At 46.7% G+C, this 26,439-nt stretch overlaps 1 protein-coding gene across 3 annotated transcripts in view; it reads right to left on the bottom strand.

Annotated features, from left to right (window-relative positions):
- Positions 1-26,439, bottom strand: part of LOC138738975 (lysosome membrane protein 2-like) — a 120,893-nt gene that overhangs the window by 50,926 nt on the left and 43,528 nt on the right. For all 3 annotated transcript variants that reach the window (XM_069890253.1, XM_069890254.1, XM_069890255.1), the window contains 2 exons: positions 16,546-16,746; positions 5,935-6,026 (listed from right to left, as the gene is read on the bottom strand). In XM_069890253.1, the coding sequence (XP_069746354.1) occupies positions 5,935-6,026; positions 16,546-16,746 (293 nt within the window). The remainder of the gene's footprint in view (positions 1-5,934; positions 6,027-16,545; positions 16,747-26,439) is intronic.

Raw genomic sequence — 26,439 nt, 5'->3', positions numbered from 1 at the left:
CAGATTAACTAGCCCCAACTGGGTGGATGAGCTCCCCTGGGTCCTCCTCGGGTTCTTTAAGGCCCCGAAGGAAGACCTTCAGACGTCATCAGCTGAAATGGTGTATGGCGCACCCATGACAGTTCCTGGCAAGTTCCTGCTGGTCACATGCAATCAGGAGCCCGAAAACAACGCAGTGCTACAACGACTCGGTGAAAAACTAGGCAACTTCGCACCAAAACCATCAGCCCATCATGGACAAAATCACCTCCTCCATCCCCAAAGACTTAAAGCACTCCGAGTTTGTGTTTGTCCACAGGGGTATGCACCGCTCACCCCTCCACCGACCTTATGAAGGCCTTACAAGGTAATCACAACAACGGTTCCACTATCACTTTGGATATGGGGGAAATGAGGAACTTTTAACCATTGAAACCAGCACACCTGGACTTAAACCAGCCTGTTTCAGCCGGCCAAGCACAGGGGTAGACCCCCTAAAATAAGGACTGTGCAAACTTTGCACAACACAGACACTAGCACTGGTTCTTGGGGGTGGGGGAGGTTATTGTGTGGCAATGCACAAAATTGATGGACAAATGAACTGGCTCCGTGGAGCAGCCGCATCAAAGATGGTGCCGTCTGGTCTCTCTTTTCTGGTAGAAGCTTGGGGCCTGAATGCGCATGATGACACAGTTTCCAGTGCATGGAGGTGGGAGCTGAAAAAGCCTTAAAATGGCAGCGAGCTAGCCATGATAAAGTTCACGAGTTCTGACAAGCCCACTGACTGCTGGTCTTGTTTGTTCACTTCGTCATCTCGCACGCTACAGCAGCATCTTTGGTTGATTGATTGAGGAATCTGATGGCAGCGGGGAAGAAGCTGTTCTTGTGCCACTGAGTGGTCGTCTTTAGGATCCTGTACCTTTTCCCTGATGGTAGCAGAGTGAAGAGGACATGGCCTGGGTGGTGAGGTCGTTGAGGATAGAGGCTGCTTTTTTAAGACACCGCCTCTTGTAGCTATCCTCAATGGAGTGAAGTCTGGTGTCTGTGATATCACATGCCAAGTTAACAACCCTCTGGAGTTGGTGCCTCCATACCAGGCAGTGATGCAACCAGCCAGAATGCTCTCCACAGTACACCTGTAGAAATTTATCAGAGTCTTTGGTGACATACTGAAATACCTCAGACACCTGTCTGGTGAGCCTTCTTTGTGGAGGCTCCAGGAGATGTTGACACCCAGGAATTTGAGCCCTCAATGAGGACTGGGTAGTGTTCCCCTGACTTCCTCCTGAAGTCCACAATCATCTCCTTGGTTTTTCTAACATTGAGCACAAGATTGTTGTTGTTACATCATTCAATGAGCTGATCTATCTTCCTCCTGTACGCTTTCTGGTTGCCGTTTGTGATTCTTCCGACAACTGTGGTGTCATCCAGTTTCAGAGTGGGGTAACGAGGCCCAGAATTTGTAGCACTGAGAGAATAATGGTACTGAAGGCCAAGCTGTAGTCGATGAAGAGCAGCCGTACGTATGAATTGCTGTTTTTGAGGTGATCCAGAGCTGAGTGGAGAACCAGCGATATTGCAACTTACCAGCTGCCCTGGTGCTGCAGAGTGATTGTGGCAGGAGGTGAATTGCAGAGGGTCCAGATCTTTTCTTAGGTATGTGTTAATTCTGGTCATGGCTGACCTTTCAAAACATTTTGTCACAGAAGAAGTTAGTGCTACTGGGTGGTAGTCGAGATGATTGATGCCCTTTTGAAGTTGGTGGGAACCTCCGACTGCAGCAATGAGAGGTTGAAGATGTCTGTGAACACTCCAGCTAGAGGCACTGTTTGGTTCTTCTTCTCAAACTGGCCATAGAAGATTTTCAGCTCATCGGGTAATGAAGCATCACAGCCATCTATAGTGTTCGTCTTCATTTTGTAGGTAGGAATGGCCTCCACTCCCTGCCACAGCTGGCGTGTATCTGTCTCTGTTTCTAGCTTCCTCCAGAACTGTTACGTTTCTTCAGAGATGGCCTTCCACAGGTTGGACCTGGACTTCTTGTAAACATCTTGATCCCCGGCCTTAAACACCCTTGTTCTCACCCTCAACAGGTTGCAGATTCTCTGATTCATCCAGGGCTTCTGGTTGGTGAACACTCGTATGTGCATGTGGGTGCACAATCATCCACGCAGGTCTTGGTGACACCTGTTGCACATTCATTCATGTCTATGGATGAGTTCTTGAATATGTTCCAGTTCACCAATTCAAAGCAGTCCTGCAGATGCTCCTCCACCTCCCTCAACCACACCTTCGCCATCTTCACCACTGGTGTTGTGGTCCTTAGTGTGTGCTTGTACGCCAGGAGTAGAAGTACAGCCAGGTGACCAGACTTGCTGAAGTGCGGTTGTGGTGTGGCACGGTATGCGTTTTACATGGTGTTGGTGGAGAGTGTTGGTTCCCTGGTCTTGCATGTGACGTGTTGGTGGTAGTTTTTCAGAGAACTCTTCAGGTTGGCCTGATTGAAGTCTCCCACAATGATCAAGAAGGCATCTGAATTTGCTGTCTCATGGCTGTTGATCACCGTGCTCAGACCCTCCAGTGCCAGCCTGATGTTAGCCTGGGGTGGAATGTACACTACGACCTGGATGATGGAGGTGAACTCCCTCAGCAGGCAGAATGGGTGACATTTGGTCACCAGTTGTTCCAGGTTGGGGGAGCAGGACTAGGTCATGACCGTCATGGCTATGCACCACGATGAGTTGATGACGACACAAACACCAGCTCCCCTGGTTTTTCGAGATGCAATGGAGGGTGTAGCCCTTGGGCTGTAACACCATGTCCAAAATGTTGGTGTTTAGCCATGTTTCTATAAAGCACATCACGCAGCACTCCCTGATGTCTCTCTGATGTTGAAGTCTGGCTTGGAGTTCATCATGTTTGTTCTCCAGGGACTGTACGTTGGCCAGAAGGATGGTAGAGTGCGGAAGTCTCAGGCCCTGGAGTCTCAGCTTGACTGTAGCACCCACCCCCCCCCCCCCCCCCATGTCCTTGTGGTTGGGTCTTCTTTGACTGGCTCATGGAGTTGTTGTTATAAGTTCCATCACCTCACTACTTGATTTTCTAACTTCCCAGTTTCCTAAGTGAATACTGATGCAAAAAAACCATTTAAGATCTCCCCTATGTCTTTTGGCTCCATACAAAACCAACAAACTCTCATCTTCAGGGGGACCAATTTTGTCCCTTGCTCTTAATATACCCACAGGAACCCTTAGGATTTTCTGGCAAAGCAACCTCGTGTCTTCTTTGACCCTCCCTGATTTCTTTCTTGAGGTTTTTCTTGCATTTTTTATACTCCTCAAGTACCTCATTTGCTCCTTCTGAACCAAATCCCCAATATCCCTGGAAAACGAAGGTTCCCTTTACCTGCTAACCTTGCATTTAATCATGACAGCAACTTACAAGCTCTGTGCTCTCAAAATTTTGTCTTTTCCACTTACCCAACACATCCTTGCCAGAAAACAACGTCCCAATCCACACCTTCTCGACCAGTGGTTTTCAACCTTTTTCCTTCCACTCACATACCACCTTAAGTAATCACTATGCCATCGGGGCTCTGTGATTAGTAAGGGATTGCTTAAGGTGAGATGTGGGTGGGAAGGGAAGGTTGAGAATCACTGCTCGAGACCTAATTGCTACTGAAATATGTTGCTTGAGAAAACTTATCATTGGCCTATTTCCTTTGGGGTTATAACAAGTCAATTAAGTACAATTAAAACAGTGATTTTCAAACTTTTTCTTTCCACCCACAGCCACAGAATAAAAGGATGTCACTTTAGAACAGAGCAGGAGACATTTCCAGCTAAAGGGTGGTGAATACATGGCCATGGGTGACTGTGGAGGCATTGGGTAGATTTTAAGTGGTGTTTACCAGGTTCTTGATCAGTCAGGTGTCGAAGGTTATGGGGAGAAGGCAGAGAATGTGGTTGAGAGAAATAAATACAACAGCCATAGTTCAAATGGCAGAGCAGACTTGATGGACCAAATGACCTAATTCTGTGCCTTCATTTTACACTCTATTGGAGGTAAGCTTGCCCTGGTAAAAGATTCTGGCTGGGAGCAGATGAAGGACAGTACGTGTGGACAAACATTGGCTCACTTTATATTCCGTAGCTGTGGGACCTCTTCATGTCATCTCTGGGGCATACATCCACAAGTTTGATGGTGAAGCCTGGAAGTTTAGGCCCTTGTTATAGTTCTGAACTCTGCAGAATGGATTTCCTCTATGTAAAGGACACAGTCAGGGGATTTGATGTAAAATTTGTACAACTGCTCATTAGTGGAAGCAAATCCCATGAATCTGTATGCAACTGAGGTGGTTAACTTCAAGCCTCCCTCTGGCCAGGGTCACAGAGTTCTGTAGCTGGGAAACAGGCCCGTCGGCCCAACTTACCAATATCGACCAAGTTGCCTGCCTGAGCTCATCCTATTTGCCTGCCTTCAGTCCACATCCCTCTAAACCAGTGGTTTTCAAACCTTTTCTTTCCACTCACATCCCACCTTAAGCAATCCTTATGCCATCGGTGCTCTGTGATTAGTTAGGGATTGCATAAGGTGGGATGTGGGTGGGAAGGGGAGGTTGATAATCACTGCTCCAGACCCAATTGTTCCTGAAATATTTGGCTTGAGAAAAATTGTCATTGGCCCATTTTTTTTGGAGTACTGAAACCATGCACATAACAAGTCAATGAGGGACGATTAAAACAGTGTTTTTCAAACTTTTTCTTTCCACCCACATACCACCTTAAGCAATCCCTTACTAATCACAGAACATTTATGGCATAAGCAATACTTAAAGTGGTATGTGAGTGGAAAGAATAAGTTTGAAAACCACTGCTCAAAACCTTTCCTATCCAGGTATCTGTCTAAACATCTTTGAAACATTGCAAATGTTCTTGCTTCTCTCAGCTTGTGCCATAGATCCACCTTTGAACAAGATCGATTTTGAATCTTCTCCCTCTCATGTTAAACCTTTGCCCACTAGTTTTAAATTCCCCCACCACCCCAGGATAAAGACTGTGATCATTCATCTAATCGATTTCCTCCTGTGATTTTATAAACCTCCTGTGCTCCAGGGAAGAGAGTTCCAGACTCTCCAGTCTCTCCATATAACTCGAGCCATCCCAGTCCAGGTAACATCCCAGTGAATATTTTCTGCATTAATGGTGTCCTTTCCAGGTTTGGATGTAACATGTAGATCGGCAGAACAGGTGAGTGCAGCACTGTCAGGGGTGTTGCTTTTTGCAGAGACCATGCTTCCATCACACGTCCGTGGAGAAGGTCCTGTCTCACCGTTTAGATTGGAAGGTTCGTCATTTGTCCTTCACCCTCACAGAATCAGGTTTATTTTTACACTCCGCCTGGCGGCACAGGAATATGGGGAATCTTACAGAGATGTACAAAATCATGAGAGGAATAGATCGAGTGAAAGCAGAGAGTCCTTTGCCCAAAGTTGGGGAATTGTTAACCAGAGGACATAATGTGAAGGGGAGAGGGTGGAAACATTTAACAGGAACCTGCAGGGTAACTTTTTACATGGAGGGTGGTGGGTGTATGGAATGGACTGCTGGAGGAGGTGGTTGAGGCTGGTGCTATGGCAATGTTTGGATAGAGGAATAAGACATGAGTGTGGGAGGCCCATTTTGGTTGGCATGGGCAAGTAGGGCAGAAGGGCCTGCTTCCACACTGTGTGACTCTGGGACTTATTTCATCGATGATCCATGGATGTAAGTACCTATCCGGGGGCTTGTTAATGAATGATGGCTCCTACACCCTGCTGCTGTGGGATGCAGTGAGAACAGGGGTTGCAAGGTCAGTTTGAGCAGGGCTCTGAAAATAAATGCCTCCCCAGTTTATTCCTAAGCAATTTATGCAGGATTTTAATACAAGTAAATGTAATTATGAACTATTACATACTTTTGGCCATTCCACATTATTATTTTGGTGAAATCCATGTAATTTTTCTTGCCAGTGTTGAATAAATACAGTCCATCATCAGATCCATTCGCCTGAAAGGGGATTAAATGCTGTTAGAATCAGGAAAAATGTATGAGGAACAAGGAGGATATTCTTCCCATTGTATCAAAGAGCTGCTCAACCCAACCCCATCCCTCTCCCAGCACTGTCAGTAGCCCTGGGGATCACAGCCCTACACACCCACACACACACCCACACGCACACACTCTCACTCACACACACTTGTTTCAGCATGTGGAGGGTCACTTAACTTGTCACAGTTAAGTATTTAGAACATAGAATATTACAGCACAGTACAGGCTATTCAACCCTTGATGTTGTGCCAACCCATATACACCTACCAAAAAAAACAAAAACCTCCCTACCTCTTAACCCTCTATTTTTATTTTATCCATGTGCCTAACTAAGTCTCTAAAATGCCCCTATTTTTCTACCACAGCTGGCAAGACATTCCAGGCACCCACAACTCTCTGTGTAAAAATCTTACCCCTGATGTCTCCCCTAAACTTTCCTCCCTTCACTTTGTACAGATGTCCTCTGGTGTTTTCTGCTCCCGCCCTGGGAAACGTGCTGGCTGTTCACCCTATCTCTGCTTCTCAAAATCTTGTAGACCTCTATCAGGTTGCCTCTCATCCTTCTTTGCTCCAAAGAGAAAAGTCCCAACTCCACTAACCTTGGCTCATAAGACAGATTTCCCAATCCAGGCAACATCCTGGTAAATCTCTCCATAGCTTCCATATCCTTCTTATAATGAGGTGACCAGAACTGAACACAATGTAGTCTCACCAGAGATTTATTCTTCCCACGGGTAGTGAGGATACTGAACAACCAAGTGAACTACTCACACTAACCATCTGAGGCTCTCATATTTATAAAACAATATTGATCTATTTATTCATTTAAATATATGAATATGTGTCCTGCATATATACTGTTTGTATGTGTGTTATGGCTAGTTGTGTTTCTCCGTCGAAGACCAGAGAATGCTGATTTGTTGGGTTGTGCTTGTACAGATGACAATAAACTTGACTTGATAAGAGCTGAAACATGACCTCATGACTTCTAAACTCAATCCCATGATTACTGAAGTCAGCATACTATAGGCCGTCTTAACTGTCTTATCAACCTGTGTTGAGACCTTTTGAGATCTATGAATTTGGATACCAAGGTTCCTCTTATCAAGCACTGTTCTCTGCCCTCAGGTTTGACCTACCACAAAGCATCACCTCACACTTCTGGATTGAACTCCATCTGCCACTTTTCCACCTAACTCTGCATCCTGTCTATACCCTATGGTAATCTTCAACAGCCTTCAACACTATTCATACCTCCTACCTACATATTATCTGCAAACTTACTGAACCATCCCTTTACTTCTGAATCCAGGTTATTTCTCAAAGCCACAAAGAGCAGGGGTCCCTGTGGCACTCCACTAGTCACTGACCTCCCTACAGAATACTTTCCATCCACTATTACTCTCTGCTTTCTACAGACAAGCCAATTCTGAATCCACACAGCCAAGGTTCCATGGATCCCATGCCTCGTGACTTTCTGAACAAGTCTCCCATGGGGGATCTTTTTCAAATGCTTTACTAAAGTACAAACATCCCACGTTGACTGCCCTATCTTCATCAACATCTTTTTTTACTTCCTCAAAAAACTCAATTAGGCTCGTGAGGCACAACCTTCCCTTCACTAATCCACGCTGACTATCCTTGAGTAGACTGGACTTCTCCAAATGTTTACAGATCCTATCCTTAAGAATCCTCTCCATTAGTTTACACACCACAGATGTAAGACTCACTGGTCTATAATTCCCAGGATTCTCCCTATTACCTTTTTTTAAACGTTGCTATTCTCCAATTCTCCGGCATTTTCCCTGTGGCCAAGAAGAATTCAAATAGTGCACAGATGGCATAGCAGTTAGCGCAATACTCTTACAGCGCTAGCGATTGGATACGGGGTTGGAATCCCGCACTGTCTGTAAAGAGTTTGTATGTTTGAATGTCTACATGGGTTTTCCCTGGAGACTTCAGTTTCCTCCCACTCCCACCATGGGTATAGGTTAATTGGGTGTAATTGGGTGGCACGGGCTCGTGGGCCAAAATGGCCTGTTACCGTGTTGTATGTCTAAATTTAAATATCATCACTTCTCTCCCTTCCCTTGGCAACCTAGGGTATGTCTTTTTTTAAATAGTGTCAACAATCTGTCATAAGAAAAAAAACACACTACAGTCTCCAATTATTTACAAGCTTCACCGTCAAGTCGAGTCCAGTTCCCCACTATCTCCTCATTTCACAAATACTGCATACAAAGACAAAATTAAATAGACAATCACCTCAGAGGAAAAAAAACAGCAATAAATTAGCCAATGCCCCTTATTCCTGTAACATTTATCAGTGTCTCTTTATCTTTCTGACCAGTTAGGGACATAAGGACTGAATACAAAACAAAACAATTACACCTAAAGAATTATTACAAAAAAAATAAAAACAAACTCAAAGAAAAAAACCATAATCGTAGGATTTGTTGGGACCCCCATCACCACTGCCCCCCCCCCCCCCACACCCTGGTCTTTAAATTTTCATGTCTCAACCTTTAAGATGGAGAGGGCAGACAGGGGCGGACAGAGAGACAAAGCACAAGGAACTGCCTTATATCTTTGCACCTATATGACGCAGGTACAGTTGCCAAATTTTAAGGTGTCATATTTCCTCCATAAATTGTAGGTAATTTTCTCCAGTGGAACACAGCTCTGCATTTCCGCATTCCAGTACGCGATGGGAGTTCCGACTTTCAGGCAACCACTATGCACTTCCTGGCCATTGCTAACACAATCCACACAAATTGGATTTGAAATTTGGACAGCTTCATCGTAAACCTTATGTCCATGATGTTTCCCAATAGGAACAACTCTAAATCCTGTGGAAATTCTTTACCTATGTTTTTTTTTCTAGAACTTGGCCTAACTCTACCCAAAAGGGCCTCACCTTGGAGCATGACCAGGTTGAGTGCACAAAGGTTACCATCTCTATGCCGTGTCTAAAACATTGAATTGAAATTTCTAGCTTAGCCTTGTTCAATTTCTGTGGTGTATAATACAACTGGTGTAGAAAGTTATACTGCACCAGCCTGTATTGAGTGTTAATAATTTTGGTCATACTATCATGACACAGGTCTGACCAGCACCTTTCATCAATCGTTACACCTAAGTCTGACTCCCACCTTTGCCTAGATTTATGAAGACTCAGCTTTTTGCTTGAAGTAAGAAATACATCGCCATAATAAACGTAAGCGTGTTTCCCTTTCGAATCAGGGCCTCCATGCCACTGCACTCTGGTAGGATCTAATTTATCCATTACGAAAGACGTTAACTGAAAATAGCAAAAGAATGTCCTGTTCAAATGACATGAGCTTCCCCCGCTCATAACATTCCCTGATATACTTGATCCTTTTCTGGCACCAGGTGTTCAGGATCTTGTTATCCATTGACCATTCTGAGTCAGGGGTGATTTTGGAGACAACCCCAATTTAAGTCCAATTCATTGATTAATTTTATTCCACACATAATAAGTGGGTGTCTTTGTCACCAGGTAACAGAGTCTGCTGCCATCTTCTCACCTATCATGTGCAGACCAATTTGTGCCCAGAATGGTATACCTCCTCCCTCAAAGAGTCAAGCTGTATACCTCAACTGTGCTGCCCAATGGTATCAACGTCTGGTAATCTCAGTCCATCCAGACAGTAATCCCAGGTTAATTTCTGCATGGAGACCCTGGCCACTCTCTTATTCCAAATAAACCTACTTACCTGTGAATTAATATTCTGGAAGAATCTCTGGGGCAAAGCCATGGGCAGATTCTGGAAGAGGCACTGAAGCTTCAGCAACACATTCCTCTTGATACAATTGATCCTGCCCACCAATGTGATGGCTCATCCATCTGTTCAGGTCCTCCTCAATCTTTTTGAGCAAGGGGGTATAATTTAGTTTATATAAATTTTGCAGATTATTATTATGTTACAGGAATAAGGAGCATTGACTAATTTATTGCTTTTTTTTCTCTCTGAGGTGATTGTCTATTTAATTTTGACTCCCAGGTACTTAATCCCCTTTTGTGGCCACTTCAAATGACTGTTTTCTTTAAATTGACTATAGTCCCCTTTTGTAAGTGACATAATTTCGCTCTTGGACCCAAAGACTTTCCCATATTCCTCCAAGGTAGAGTGAAGCTTGGTCAATGAACTTGCTGGGTCTTTCTGATATATCTGCACATCATTCGCAAATAGGTTGATTTTATGTTCTTCCCGGCCCACTCTGAACCCTATGATGTCTGTATCCCATTGTATGGCTTCAGCCAATGGTTCTACAGCAAAAATGAATAGAGCTGGAGACAATAGACACCCCTGCCTATTAAATCTTGATAGTGGGAAGGCTGGAGATATTTGCCCATTGGTCACAGCTTTAGCCTTGGGTTCATGGTACAATGCCCTAATCTAATTTATAAAGTTGGCCCTAGCCCCAATTTCTTCAGTACCTTAAACAGGAAGTCCCGCTCTAACCTAACAAATGCCTTCTCTGCATCCTGGGCCACTGCTACATTTGGGTAATCCCTTAACTGTGCCAGATGTACATTACTCAGTAGTATGCTTATGTTATCTGCAGCCTCTTATGAACAAAGCCCGCTTGGTCAACATTTGTTAACTTCGGCAAATGCTTCACCAATTTATTTGCTAGGGCCTTCATAAGGATCTTATAGTCTGATTTCAGCATTGAAATAGCTCTATAAGAGGACAGTTTCAATGGGTCCCTATCTACTTTAGGAATCACCATAATAATTGCCTTTGAAAAAAGATTCTGGGAGTGAGTGGGTTTCAACAGCCTGATTCACCACTTCCGTAAAGATGGGCATCAGGAGATCTTTGAATTCCCTGTAAAACTCAGGGGGAACCCATCCTCTCCCGGAGGCTTGGCAGCTTTCAACAGATTCAGTGCTTTTCCTATTTCTTCTTCTGTGAAGGGAGCATTCAATCCCTCCTGATCTTCTGACCTAAATTTGGCAATTGCAATTTTGACAGGAATTCATCAATGATTCTGAAGTACAATTTTTCATAAAATTGTCTGAAAGCTTCATTTATCTCCTTCGGCTTAAATGAGATCCTGTCACCACCCAGTCTGCTCTGCATTAATCGTCGAGGCCTGCTCTTCCCTCAATGCCAGGATATGATTTTTTTGGCTTGTTCCCTGAGCTCACAATATTTCAGCGTCAATGCTACTATGGGCTTCTCCATCATCTACCTCCCTTAAATAATGTCTTTTAACTGCTTTTGTATTTCTAGTTATTTTACCTCTCAGGTGTGCCTTAAGGGTGTCCCAAAGAAAGAATTTGTCCACAGTTGAGTTACAGTTGGCCTCACGGAATACATCTATCTGTGTTCTAATAAAGCTGCAATGCTCCAGCTTCTTCAACAGCATTGGTTTAAGGTGCCATCTGTACACCGTCTCCTGTTTACCTGGCATTGCAATTGTCAGCATCAAAGGAAATGGTCTGACAAAAGTCTTTGGGCTAATGCCAAAAATAAATCTATCCTGATGTAGGAATTATGCTCGCTTGAATAGAAGGAATAGTCCCTTTCCTTTGGATGCTGCCACCTCCATGGATCTATTAAGTTCAGCTCTTTCATAAAGGTCAGGGTAGCTTCAGCCTTTTTGATGACTTATCCAGACAGAAATTAAAATCCGCTCACCCCACCCCAACCAGAATGTTTCCTCTTCCCTCCACCAATTTCAAGAAGGTATCTTGTATGAACATTTTATCATCCAAACCTGTGTTCAGTAGGGTCCAGGACTCTGAGTATATCTGACATTGCACCATCACAAACCTATCTGCTAGGTCCATGACCACACTCTCCACCCTCGCTGGGACATTTTTCCCTATCAAAATTATCAGCACCCCCTCCCCCACCTTTTGCCTTAGAATTAAAGAAGGGCGCTATTACCTAGTCCTCCCATCCTCTCTTCAGTTTTTGGTCTTCACATTCTATTAAATGTGTTTCCTGAAGAAAATCTATATCCACTCCTGAATTAAGGTATTTTATGCAGTTAATCTTTGCCCCAGTGATTCCTCCCTTGATTTCACCACCCTTTTACCCCACCCCCCTTCACCCCCATCCATTGTCCATCCTTTGACTTGGCTTCGCGGGCAAAGATTTATGGAGGGGTATGTCCACGTCTGCTGCAGGCTCGTTGGTGACTGAGAAGTCCAATGTAGGACAGGCAGGCACAGTTGCAGCATTTGTGATGGTGCAATGTCAGATATACTCAGAGTCCTGGACCCTACAACCAGCCCGCCAGTTCCACAATGAATCCTAAAAAAGAGTGCAGAGGAAATAGACAAAAACAAAGACAACACACTGTACAACAACAAACCAAAACCCCCTCTAATATCCCCCTCTCTTATCCCACCCTGTCTCCCCCATCTCCCTGGCAATTTCATCTCCCATGCCATCACCATTCCCCTCCATTTTTTGGCCTGTATATTCTATACCTTTCCCTTCCATCTTGCCCCTCCACCCTCACCCCAGAATCTTCCCAGATTCCTTCCCATTTCTCATTTCTAATCTTTCTTTTCTTTCTTTGGCTTGGCTTCGCGGATGAAGATTTATGGAGGGGTATGTCCACGTCTGCTGCAGGCTCGTTGGTGACTGACAAGTCCGATGTGGGACAGGCAGGCATGGTTGCAGCGGTTGCAAGGAAAAATTGGTTGGTTGGGGTTGGGTGTTGGGTTTTTCCTCCTTTATCTTTTGCCAGTGAGTGGGCTCTGCAGTCTTCTTCAAAGGAGGTTGCTGCCCGCCGAACTGTGAGGTGCCAAGATGCACGGTTGGAGGCGATATCAGCCCACTGGCGGTGGTCAATGTGGCAGGCACAAAGAAATTTCTTTAAGCAGTCCTTGTACCTCTTCTTTGGTGCACCTCTGTCTCAGTGACCAGTGGAGAGCTCGCCATATAACACGATCTTGGGAAGGCGATGGTCCTCCATTCTGGAGACGTGACCCACCCAGTGCAGTTGGGTCTTCAGCAGCATGGATTCGATGCTTGTGGACTCTGCAAGCTCGAGTACTTCGATGTTGGTGATGAAGTCATTCCAATGAAAGTTGAGGATGGAGCGGAGACAGCGCTGATGGAACCGTTCTAGGAGCCGTAGGTGATGCCGGTAGACGACCCATGATTCGGAGCTGAACAGGTGTTCCTCAGCATGATTCCTCATTTCTAATATGTTTACGTAAAATCATTATTGGGACATATTTATATCAAAATACTTTCCATTTTACATTATTTACAGTAAAATACATTAGTCCCCGTTTTTTTTTCCCAAGTGGTGGTAGCTCTTTCTCAAAATGTGCCTTTTCAAGTTCTGCAAAGAACCTCCTTCTCCCCTCCACCCCCAGCAGTACCACTTTCAGAGTAGCTGGGTGATGAAGGACACACTCATGCCCCTTCCTTTGACTGGTTCAAATTCGTTTCTGTGCTTTAAAAATGCTGCACTAATATCAGAGTATATAAATACTTTATACCCCTCGAGATCCATCGCCCCCCCCCACCCCACCCACACTTTCTCACACTGACTGCCCCCAAATTTTCTCCCTATCCTGGTGACGCAGTGGGTTTCTGCCCAGGGCCCGGTTTCAAAAGGGGTGACCAGTGTGCCCCTTCCACTTCTACCATCTCTCCCAATGTAACTTGACCTAGCACTTTGGGGGATTCAGCACTGAAAAAAACCCACAGGGTCCTTCCCCTTGATGCCCTCCATCAGCCCCATTATTTTTATATTATTCCTCCAACTAAAGTTTCCAGGAAATCCAACTTTCCCCAGACCCATTCCCTCACCCTCAGCAATGCATCCAGTTTATTTTCCACCCTGCTTATTCTATCCTCATTTGTCCCCACTCTGCCTTCCACCTCTGTCGTTCTCCCTGTTAAGCCAGAGAGGGCACTTTGCATTTTGTCCAATTTTCTAGCCATGTCTTCAGCTCTTCTCTCCACTACCTGGAACAGTCTATCTTCCTTAAGTCCCATGGCCTCCAACACATCATGCAAAGAGGGCTCTGAGTCCTCCTTCTCCCTTGGCCTTGCCACGAATTCCTTCCTAGGCCTACTGGCCTCGTGTTGAACCTCCCATCCTTCATTTTCACCACTGTTGCTCTGATGCCGTCGCAGTCCCTGTAGTCACTGCTGTTGTCATTACCGCTCGTTGTGCCATCTGACCCAACATTGGATCACCACGAGCCCCCTCTACCTACATTTGACGCGCTCCCCGCACTTCCTAGCCACTCAGTCCCGTTGTCACTGCTCCTGCCGGCTGCAACATGTTCATCGCATTCAGCGCGAGAGTGCTTGTCTTGGTGCTCTTGCCGAGGGAGGGGTCCCAGAGCCCCTCCCGCACTCTGGGCCACTCCATGGAGCTTTCACTTCCCATTTGCCAGTGTGGTGTGGTGTCTTTCCGCTCCTCGGACTGGCCTTACCTCAGCCTTGGCACTCCTGTAGGGCTCCCACGTTGACCTCCATAGCAGGCTTCACGATCAAACCTATCCAGAAACCCCAGATGTGGTCTTCAGCATCCTCCCCAAAGGAAAAAAAGCTTCTCCAAATATTTCTCACAGCAAGAGATTTCTCGTCCTGAGTACACGTGAACCTCCTCGAGGGCAATGTTTCAGTGCTGTATCCAGCTCTTTAGTAACTTCGCATTCTGATTTTTATCTCCCACGTTGACTTGTCCAGCTACCTTTAAGAATCAATGGACGTATACTCCAAGAACCTTCTGTTCCTCTGCATTACTCAATGTCCTCCTTACATCATCCTAAATCATTAGCTCACACTCCTTTTGAGTTGATAGTTTGGATTTGGAACTGGCTGCTCCATTGAAGATTGAGGGTAGCAGTGGAAGGCTGATATCCTGCCTGGAGACCTGTTACAGTGGTATTCTGCAGGGACTGATGTTGGGACCTCTGTTATTTGTGATGTACATGAATGATTTGGATGAAAAAATAGCGAGGTGGTTTGCAAGTTTGTCGGAGCAGTGGAGAGTTAGAGGGTTAACAGAGAACACAACAGAATATAGATCAGTGACAGATATAAATGGCAGATGGAGTTTAATCCAACAAAAATGTGAAATGTTGCACTTGATACACCACGTGCAAACCTGGTTTCCCATTCCAGGAAGGATGTGGAGGCTTTGGAAAGGGGACAGAAGAGGTTGACCAGGTTGTTACTTGGCTTAGAGGGTATAGGTTATGGGGAAAGGTTGGACAAACCTTGTTTGTTTTCTCTGGAGTGTCAGAGGTTGAGGGGAGTCGGAATGTTTTGCCCAGTGTCACACACTGGAGAACATGCATTTAAGTTGAGGGGGAGGAAGTGCAAGCGAGATGTGCAGGGCAGATATTTTACACGAAGAGTGGTGGCTGCCAGGGGTAGTGATGGAAGCAGAGCCAATGGTGGTTTTTGAGAGGCTATTAGACATGAAAGGGATGAAGGGATCTGTATCAGGTGCAAGCAGCAGGATTCTGGTTTGACTTGGGCATCACGTTTGGCATAGACGTGTAGGTCGAAGGGGCCTATTCCTGTGCTGCACTGTTCCATGCTATACGCTCTTTTGTATGTTTTCTATTGTATGTTCTGTGTTACATGTTTGTTTTAATTTATTTCATTTTTATTTTAAAAGGTGTTGCCTGGGAAATAAAACTCTCAGACTTTGCTGCCTGCCCCTTGCCTGTCTGGAGGCCTGAGCACTGAAGCAGGCCTGGTGTTGCTGTTCTGTTTCCCGCTGCCTGCACCTTGTTCGTCTGGTAGCATCATCAGTGAGGGGTGAGACTGATGTCCCTCTGCTGTCTCTTGCTTTCTCCTTTGTCTAACTCTACGGGCTTGTGAAGAGCTTCTGCCAACATTGCTTAACTTTTTTGGGCCCTTATTGAACTGGGTTTGGCCACTTGTTTTTATTCTGAATGTACATTAATGCACAGCCCTATAACCAATTGAGGTATCTCTTGTGCAAGGGAACTTTTGAACTTCATAAGACCTTAAAAGTTAAATTCAATGTATAGATGACATTCAGCATCAAATGTTACCCTACTGAACCTCCTTGGACGTCGCTAAAGTGTTCTATATTGATTTGCGTGGAAAACAGACAAACAGACATACGTGCATAAATATATATTAAATTTTGACATACAACTCGGTAACAGGCCATTTCAGCCCATGAGTCCAAACTGCCCAATTTAATCCCCATTAACCTACACCCCAGGTACATTTCGAACGGTGGGAGGAAACTGGAGCCCCCGGGGAAAACCCAAGCAGACAATGGGAGAACGTACAAACTCCTGAGACAGCATGGGATTCGAGTCCTGGTTCTGATCGCTGGTGCACTAAGCTCTACGGCAACCATGCAGCTCTGTGTTGCATGTTCTGTGTTCTGTTGTGTGTTTTGTGTTCTGCTTTCTATATTCTGTTGTCTGCTGTATGTTCTGTAATCTGTCGCAAACCTGTTCAGGATTACTCACACCATAGAACAGTCCAAATCGACTATCTGGGAAGTTGCTGGGCAGCAGCTTCTGACCGAGTTTCAGCAGAGGATCCTCGTAACCCCACAGCAACTCCTCCACACTGAGAGACTGGAAGATCATACTGTTCTTCAGCACAAACAGGAAGGACAGAATGAGTTTCTGGGCCATGCCGCCACTCTTTAGTGATTGTAGCATCGCCTAGTAAAGGAAATGGGAAAGAATGGTCAAAGGCATCCGTACAAGGCAACAACTCGTTCATGTCAGATTAAGACTATCCAGAGGGGGTTTGAACCACTGATAGTCTGTGGGTGTTACCAACACCTCTTGTAAAGGCTAAATGCAGATTGGGTGACACCTTCACCAAACCCTTCTCTATGTCTGTGGGTCTAAGTTTCAGCTCCCAGAAACCAACCATTTCAATTCCCTCCAGTATTCTCACAACGACACGTCTGTCCATTGTCAGACACTAAATGTGAGAAACACCACAGTGCCCTACTATACCCCCTCCACACCCACCATTGTACAGCTAAACACCAACCCAACTCCATCTTCAAATTTACCACTGACACCACAGTGGGACAGGTATGAAATAATAATGTCAGAATACAGGAAAGAGACTGCAAGTCTAGTTGGCTGGTGCAAGCTAACAAACTCTCTCTCAAGATCATTAAGATGAAGGAAATGATTTCAGGAGAGGAGACAGAATCCATACCCGTCCACCTCAATGGTGCTGAAGTAAAAAGAGTCAATAGCTTCACCTTCTTAAGAATAAATATATCCAGTGATCTGACCTGGAACTAGCATGCAATGCAATGGTCAAGAAAGCATCACTTTCCCAGAAGACCAAGGAAGTTTGTAATGATCCCCTTGTCCTTCAACAGCATCTACAGGTGCACCATCGAGAGGAGCCTGGATACATCACAGCGGGGTGGGATGGGAGCTGCTCTGCTCAAGGTTAGAAGAAGCTGCAGATAATGAATGTAGCTCAGAACATTATGCAGACTCCCCTCCCACCCATGGACTCCATCAACATCTCCCATAGCCTGGGAAAGGCTGCTGACACACCGAAGGACCCATCACACCCAGGACACACTTTCTTCTCCCCTCTCCCATCAAGGAGAAGACTTGAGAGTATGAAATTGCACAGCAACTGGCTGAAAGGCATTCTTCCCCACAGCCATCAGTCTCCTGGATAAACCCCACAACTGTGCTCTCATGCTGCCTTTTCTTGGGGCCAATTGATCTTCCTTTTCTGCTACTCTGTAAATTGTGCCATTTAGATGGCTACATCAATGTTAGAAGTAAGTTATAAAACTCTGTAGATACCGGGGTTGAAGTAAACACACACAAGTCCAGTAGGTCAAAAAGGGTCCTTTATGTAGCAAAGGTAAAAATATATAACCGACATTTCAGACTTGAGCCCTTCATCAAGGTATGACAAAAGGGTGGAGTGGGAGGAAGGAGGGGTGGCATGGCAGGAGATGATAGGTGGAGAAGGGAGGGAGGGGACTGAGTGGGTGAAAGAACTGGAAGGACAGGAAAAGGGGGAAGAGAAAGAAAAGACGAGCAGGTTTAATGGAAGGCAGTGATGTCAATGTTCATGACATATGGCTGGAGGGTGCCCAGACGGAAAATAAGGTGTTGTTCCTCCAATCTGCAGGTGGTCAGGGTGGGACAATACATAAAGCCATGGTCAGACATGGGAGTGTGGGAGTGTGACGCAGAATTGAAATGGTTAGGTACAGGGAGGCCGCTGTGGTTGTGAACGGAGCGGATGTACTGAGCAAAGTGATCCCCTGTCTGTGACTGGTCTCTCTGATGTAGAGAAGGCCACAAGGGGAGCACCAGATGCAGTAAATAAATTCTCTAGATGTACAAGTGAAATGTTGCTTCATGTGAAAGGCCTGTTTGGGGCCCCGGACCGTGGTGAGGGAGGAGGTGTGGGCGCAAGTGTTGCACCTCCTGTGGGCACAGGGAAAGGTGCCGGGGGTGCGATGGGTAAGGAGGGATGAGTGCACAAAGGAATTGTGGAGGGAGCGGTCACTGCAAAAGGTTGAGAGAGGAGGAGTGAGAAAGATGTGTCTGGTGGTGGGATCCTGTAGTGGATGATGTGTTGGATGTGGAGGCTGGTGAGGTGGTAGGTGAGGGTGAGGAGGATTCTATGTTTGTTGAGTCTAGGGGCAGAGGGGGCCAGGGAAGATGAGTGGGAATGGAGGAGATGCAGGTGATGGCTGAGTTGATACTGGTGGAGGGGAATCCATGTCTGTGGAAAAAGGAAGACACTTTGGAAGATCTGGACTGGAAGACATCATCTTGGGAACAGATGAGGCAGAGATTGAGAAATTGAGAGAAGAGAATGGAATCAGGGACGGGTGTGAGGAAGTGTAGTCCACGAAGTTGTTCGTTAACCTGCTGGTCTGCCCGCAAAAGAACCCCTCCCACTCTACTAGGTATTTTGTGACAAGTAAATGTTAACATCATATTCCTTTTCAAAAGCCTTAAACTCAACTGCATGTACACTGATTGTTTTTAAGTTTGAGGGAACCCATCCCTATCTGATTTCACAGTTTCCAACTCTCCCTTAATGGATCTGTTCTTATTTCCTCTCTAATTTCCCCATTCCAGTGGTCTCTCTCTGCTCCTGTTTTCCCAACTCTCCCACCCTATCAGCCTTTTTTAAATATTTTATTTTTTTTGTCAAAAATTATACATCTTTGGCTTGGCTTCGCGGACGAAGATTTATGGAGGGGGTAAAAAGTCCACGTCAGCTGCAGGCTCGTTTGTGGCTGACCAGTCCGATGCGGGACAGGCAGACACGATTGCAGCGGTTGCAAGGGAAAATTGGTTGGTTGGGGTTGGGTGTTGGGTTTTTCCTCCTTTGCCTTTTGTCAGTGAGGTGGGCTCTGCGGTCTTCTTCAAAGGAGGCTGCTGCCCGCCAAACTGTGAGGCGCCAAGATGCATGGTTTGAGGCGTTATCAGCCCACTGGCGGTGGTCAATGTGGCAGGCACCAAGAGATTTCTTTAGGCAGTCCTTGTACCTTTTCTTTGGTGCACCTCTGTCACGGTGGCCAGTGGAGAGCTCGCCATATAATACGATCTTGGGAAGGCGATGGTCCTCCATTCTGGAGACGTGACCCATCCAGCACAGCTGGATCTTCAGCAGCGTGGACTCGATGCTGTCGACCTCTGCCATCTCGAGTACCTCGACGTTAGGGGTGTGAGCGCTCCAATGGATGTTGAGGATGGAGCGGAGACAACGCTGGTGGAAGCGTTCTAGGAGCCGTAGGTGGTGCCGGTAGAGGACCCATGATTCGGAGCCGAACAGGAGTGTGGGTATGACAACGGCTCTGTATACGCTTATCTTTGTGAGGTTTTTCAGTTGGTTGTTTTTCCAGACTCTTTTGTGTAGTCTTCCAAAGGCGCTATTTGCCTTGGCGAGTCTGTTGTCTATCTCATTGTCGATCCTTGCATCTGATGAAATGGTGCAGCCGAGATAGGTAAACTGGTTGACCGTTTTGAGTTTTGTGTGCCCGATGGAGATGTGGGGGGGCTGGTAGTCATGGTGGGGAGCTGGCTGATGGAGGACCTCAGTTTTCTTCAGGCTGACTTCCAGGCCAAACATTTTGGCAGTTTCCGCAAAGCAGGACGTCAAGCGCTGAAGAGCTGGCTCTGAATGGGCAACTAAAGCGGCATCATCTGCAAAGAGTAGTTCACGGACAAGTTTCTCTTGTGTCTTGGTGTGAGCTTGCAGTAACATTTTAAATATACAATATAGTAAACTTTATCTCACAGACACAACAAACAAAAACTGTTCCTCCCTCTCACCCTCCCTACCCCCTACCATACATACAGATCCATTCACCATCAGAGGTTACATATATTTTAAGTATATAGAGTATATTGGGGAAACTACATTTATATATATATATATATAAATTTATATACAATAGTTACTTTTATACCCTTTTTTCCTTTATATTACTGTATCTGGGTCCATATGTGGTCAGTGTATGGCTGCCAGATGTTAACAAAAGTCATATGTGATTTTTTTTTTCCCATGGGTATACAGCTGTTCATTTCCGCAGTCCATTGTGCTATAAGTAGAGGGGAGTTGGACTTCCAAGTGGATCATGATACATTTTTTTGTTACTGCCAGTGCTATTTTTATAAATGAGATTTGATATTTTGTCAATTTGTCATTTATTTCCATGAAACTACCTAATAGACTTACCGATTACCTTGGTGGGAAGGGTTAACTGTGTCAAAATGAAAGTGATGCCAAGATTTCAATACCTTTTTAAAATGCTGATATATTCCATGACCTAAAAACTTTTAAAAGTTACTAAACAACCATATTTGACTTTTTTTATGGAATAATAAAGTACTCTAGCGGTGGCTACACTGCTAATTGAATGATTACACAACCAGACGGGTTGAGTTCAGTGAGCAAAACTGATTTATTGCAGGCTGCCTAGCTGGTCTTATACTCCCAGCCCAGACCTGGCTGAGAACCACGCTGGGTGGCCCCGACATCACTGGGGCGTCATGTGGGTCACTGAGGCTTCTGACCCCGGTACCAAGGTCGGGAGGAAACCCCCAATGGCGTTATTTTGGTCAGCTGCCTCGCCGCATACATGACAAGTGGGGCCAGTTCACCTGCCTAATGGTGTACCACCACACAGCCCCCACCAGAACAGGTGCCAATGCCCTTTTTTTGCCAGACGGCCTCGCTTCTTGGGTTGGGCCACAACTACTAGCTCGGTGGGGTTGAGGTGGGCTGGCTTTAACCTGTCCACCGTAAATAGTTCCCTCTTACCACTGACGTCCAGTGTGAAAGTGGATCCTGAATGCTGGACAACTTTGTACGGCCCTTCGTATGGTCTTTGTAGAGGTGCTGTGGACGGGCCCCACCTGATAAAAATGTACTCTGCGGAGTAGAGCTTGCTGGGGATGTAAGAGGCCCATATGCCATGTCTGGGTGGCGGTGGGGGTGTGAAGGTGTCCATCTGGGCCTGGAGGCGGGGAAGTAGATCGCACGGTGACTGCTGGGGGTTGTGAGGTGTGTTGACGAACTCACCGGGTAGGGCTAGCGGTGCACCGTAAACCAGCTCGGCTGATGATGCTTGTAGGTCTTCTTTGGGTCTTGAGCAGATGCTCAGGAGCACCCAAGGCAGCTCGTCTACCCAGTCGGGGCCAGTGAAGTGGGCCATAAATGCTGACTTAAGGTGGTGGTGCAATCGCTCGACTAGCCCATTGGCCTGTGGGTGATAGGCTGTGGTGTGATGTGGCTCAATTCCCAGCCTGTTGGCGAGCTGTGCCCAGAGCGCAGAGGTGAACTGGGTGCCCCGGTCACTGGTGAGGTGGTTCGGGATGCCGAACCGGGCAACCCAACCGTTCAAAAGTGCTTGGGAGCAGGAGTCCGTGGAGGCATCAGGATCACCTCGGGCCAACAAGTGGTGCGGTTTACCACTGTGAAAAGGTAATGGTTACCTCAGGAAATGGGTAAGGGTCCGATGATGTACACATGTATATGGCTGAAACGTTCCCGGACATGTCAAAATCTTATACGTGCGCTCTGTGTGCCTGTGTACCTTGGAAAGCTGGCAATGGGTGCAGGTTCTGGCCCAGTCCGCAATCTTCTCCGAAAGCCCATGCCAGACGAAATGTTCTGCCACCATACGGACCGTGGACCTGATGGAAGGGTGGGAAAAGTCATGGATATGGTGGAAGACTTCCCTGTGCCACTGCTGGGAAACACTGGTCGTGGGGTGCCCATGGATACATCGCACCATGTGGAGTTGGGAGGTCCGTGAAAGCAGTCCTGAAGGCTCGCATCTCCTCATCAGACTTCTGGTCCCGGGCAAGCTGGCTGAAGTCGAGGCCGGGTGTCAGCGTGCAAATGGCTGGTCATGAGAGTGCATCAGCGACCACGTTGTCTTTTCCCACCTTGTGCCAAATGTCAGTGGTGAACTCCGACACAAAGGAGAGGAGACGCTGTTGGCGGGCCGACCAGGGATCTCTTGCCATAGTGAGTGCTTGAGTGACGGGTTTTTGGTCGGTAAAAATGGTGAAAGGCCTCCCCTCCAAGAAATAGTGGAAATGACGCATTGCCACGATCAAAAGTGCTATACTTGCGCTCTGGCAGGTGAAGAAGTCGGCTGTAGAATGCCAGTGGTTTCCACTATCCATTCACCTGCTGCTCCAGGACGGTGCAGACGGCTGTGGCAGAGGCATCGATGGAGAGCGCCATAAGCATGGGTGGATGAATAGGGTAGGGGATCTTTCGTGAGGTCATCTTTCATGGCTTCAAATGCCCTGCTAGCCTCTGAAGTCCAGGCAAGTGTCTTGTCTTTGGCTGCGATGAGGGCGAAGTGCAGCTGCATGATGCGCACAGTGCCCAAAATGAAGCAATTATAGAAATTGACCATACCTGCGAACTTCTGTAGCCCCTTGAGGTTGTCTGGGCTTTGGAACTCCCTGACCGCAGTGACCTTCGTAGCGGCAGGCGTGGCTCCTTTGGCCATGTTGGAATGGACCAGGAACTGCATGGACTCTTTCGTGAACTGGCACTTGGCTGGATTGATCGTTAGGTCGAAGTTGGTCAGTCAGGAGGAAAGATTTGTGTTAGGCAGATGAGATTTGTGTTGTGCCCGGACTCTGCAGTCGACAAGGATGTCATCCAGGTAAATGAATATGAAATTCAAATCCCTGCCCACTGTGTCCATAAGGTGCTGGAAGGTCTGGGTGGCATTCTTGAGCCCGAACGGCATGCGTAGGAACTCAAATAAGCTGAAGGGGGTGATGATGGCTGTTTTGGGTATGTCCTCGGGGTGCACCAGGATCTGGTGATACCCGTGCACCAGGTTAACCTTGGAGAGTACCCTCTCACCGTAAAGTCTAGGATGTGAGGGATTGGGTAACGGTCAGGTACTGTCACGTCATTAAGCCGTCGATAATTTCCGCAGGGGCGCCAGCCACCGGAGGCTTTCGGGACCAGGTGGAGTGGTGGGGCCCAAGTACTGTCGGAGCGTCGAATAATCCCCAGCTCCTGCAGATGCGAGAACTCTTCCTTCGCTATCTGGAGCTTATCCGGCAGGAGCCGGCGTGCCTTGGCATGGACCAATGGGCCTTGGATGGGGTTGTAATGAAACATCCCATGGTGTGGTGAGGCAGCTGAGAACTGTGGCTTGAGGAGGGATGGGAACTCGTCCAAGATACGCTGAAACTCATCTTTGGGCGTGCTGACCATGGCTATCTGTGGCTGCTCTGTGTGGGAGGCATTGAGGCGAACAGATTGTAAGGTACGGCCATCTACAAATCGCCTACCTCAAATGTTGACCAAGAGTCCGTGGGCTAGGGGGAAGTCGACACCCAGGATGGTGGTTGGGACAAAATGATGAACCTCCACGAGAATTTCCGCTGGCCGATTTGGAAGTGGATGGTCTTGTCTCCATACATTCAGATCTCCATTGAATTGGCTGCATGGAGGGGTGGTTCTCAAGGCCGGTTCCAGGACTTGATGGCTGTGGCCGGGATGATGCTGATCTGGGCCCCGATGTCGACGAGGAAGCGTTGGCTGCTGACTGAATCCCACAGGTAGAGAAGGCTGTGTTCTTGGCCAGCCGCTGCAGCCATTAACAGCGGCCAGCCTGCTCGTTTCCCTGGAACAAGCAGGGCTGATGACACTTCCGAGCCTTGGCTCCCCAGCGCTGGTGGAAGAAGCAGAGGCCTGAAGTGGATGGCTTGCTTCTGGCTATGCTCTTTGAGGCCTCTGCAGGGGCGAGGTGTTCCACTGCAGCGCTAGAGGAAGGCTTGGCATGGTCATGCCTATGACTTGTAACCTGCTGGACTGCTGAGCCCTCCGGGAATCGTTCAAGCCATAGCTCCTGAGCCTGTTGAGCGACATTCCTAGGGTCAACGAAGCTCTCCTGGGACAGTAACGGCCAGATGTCTTCAGGCAGATGATCGAGCAAGATGCGCTCGAAGAGTGGGCAGTTGGTGTGATCACCCATGAATGCGAACATCTGTCCATCAACTTGATTGGAGTTCTGTCTCCCAAGCTGTCGAGGCACACTGGTGCCTGGAGAGGCCAAGGGAGCCGGTGAGCACCCGCTTGATGGTCCCGTACTTATCTTCCGTGGGTGGGTGCTGAACGAGGTGCACTTGTTTGGCAGTGGCCTGGTACAGGGCGGTGACCACATGGTAAAACTTGGTCGAATCCGATGAAATCTGGTGGAGGTGAAACTGAGCCTCTGCATGGCTGAACCAGGTCTCCATCTCCTGAGAAATCAGGAAGTTTGATGGCTATAGCATTGATCGAATGGTCATTCATGTTGGATTCAAAGACGTTTGAACCTGTCGGGGTCACCAATTGTAGCGGCAGCTACATTGCTAACTGAAGGATCACACAACCAGACGGGTTGAGTTCAGTGAGCAAAATTGATTTATTGCAGGTTGCCTGGGCTGGTCTTATACTCCCAGCCTGGACCTGGCTGACAACCGCACTGGGGGGCCCTGATGTCACCGGGGTGTCATGTGGATCACCAAGCGTGGGCTTCTGAGCCCGGTGCCGTGGTCGGGAGGAAACCCCCGATGACGCCATTTTGGCCAGCTGCCCCACGTGCGTATTGCCACAGGGCCAAGAATTGCATTGGAAAAACTAACATCGGTCTATGGGCTGGGAAGACTTAGACTTTAAAAAAATATTACCTAGCTGCACAGGCTAGATTTCTCGCAGCCTTCTTCACTGAAGACAATCCCCCACCTTGTCTTGGGTTCAAATGGTAATGTCCTCAATGGAAGAGGGGGAAGCAAAAGATTTTATCTATAAATGGAGTTTCAACTCACTAAAGAAAAAGATGGATAACCCCATTCTAATATATATAAATAGAATGTGGGAAGAAATTAATGAATGTAAAGGAAAAAAGGAGGGATATCACCAAAAGCCCCATTGTGAAAAAATGTATTATTGCATATGAGCATGGGCAATAGAATATTAAATTCGTGGTATAATAAAGGTATAAGATATATTAAAGACTGTTACACAGAAGGAACTCTTATGTCCTTTAAACAATTAAAGCACAAACACGGTGTGGCTAATAGGACTTTCTTCTGTTGTCTCCAGCTTAGATCATTCTTAAGAGAAAGATGGGGACCAATGTTGATCCCACCTGAAACTAGTGAAACTGAATGAATGGTTTGGATGGGGACTACACCCAAATTTATAACGAAAATGTACTATGCTCTCCTGAGTGAAACCGGCATTGCAGAGGTCAAGGGAAAGAGGGGAGTCGGACTTGGGTGTGGTGATTTCAGAAAGAAGATGGTCAGATTGGATCAAAAACAACATGACATCAATTATAAATGCAAGATATGAACTGGTTCAGTCTAATTTTTTTTACACCAATTATATCTTACCCCACAAAAGATACACAGATCAAAAGCTGAAATTTCAGAGATGTGTTTCAGATGTAGGATGGAGACAGAAACTTTTATACATGCCACAAGGTCGTGCGTGAAAGTGAGGTCATTTTGGCAAGGAATTGCAGAAAATTAACCAGTATAACAGGAGTGGCCTTCACGGGTGACCTGGTGCTATATCCACTACCCTTTCACTTCTTTTGTCTCTCTCCTGTTGATATAGTTGACATCTCCCCTTTCCAATAAAGGGTCCCGACTCGAGATATTGACTCACCATTTCTCCCCACAGATGCTGACCTTCCAGCTTCACTGCCCATCCCTAATGGTCATTGAGAAGTTTATTAAGGGCCACTCTTTTGAATCACAGTGGGCTACTTGCCTCTGGGTAGGGTGTTCCAGGGTTTTACTAATGATGAACCTGCCATATATGTGAGTAGGGTAGATCTGTATCTTGGAGAGGTCCCTAAATAG

Source organism: Narcine bancroftii, chromosome 7 (assembly GCF_036971445.1).
Source record: "Narcine bancroftii isolate sNarBan1 chromosome 7, sNarBan1.hap1, whole genome shotgun sequence".
Classification (NCBI taxonomy): Eukaryota; Metazoa; Chordata; class Chondrichthyes; order Torpediniformes; family Narcinidae; genus Narcine; species Narcine bancroftii.
Note: the sequence above shows the minus strand (reverse complement) of the source record. Positions and strands in the feature narration are given on the sequence as shown.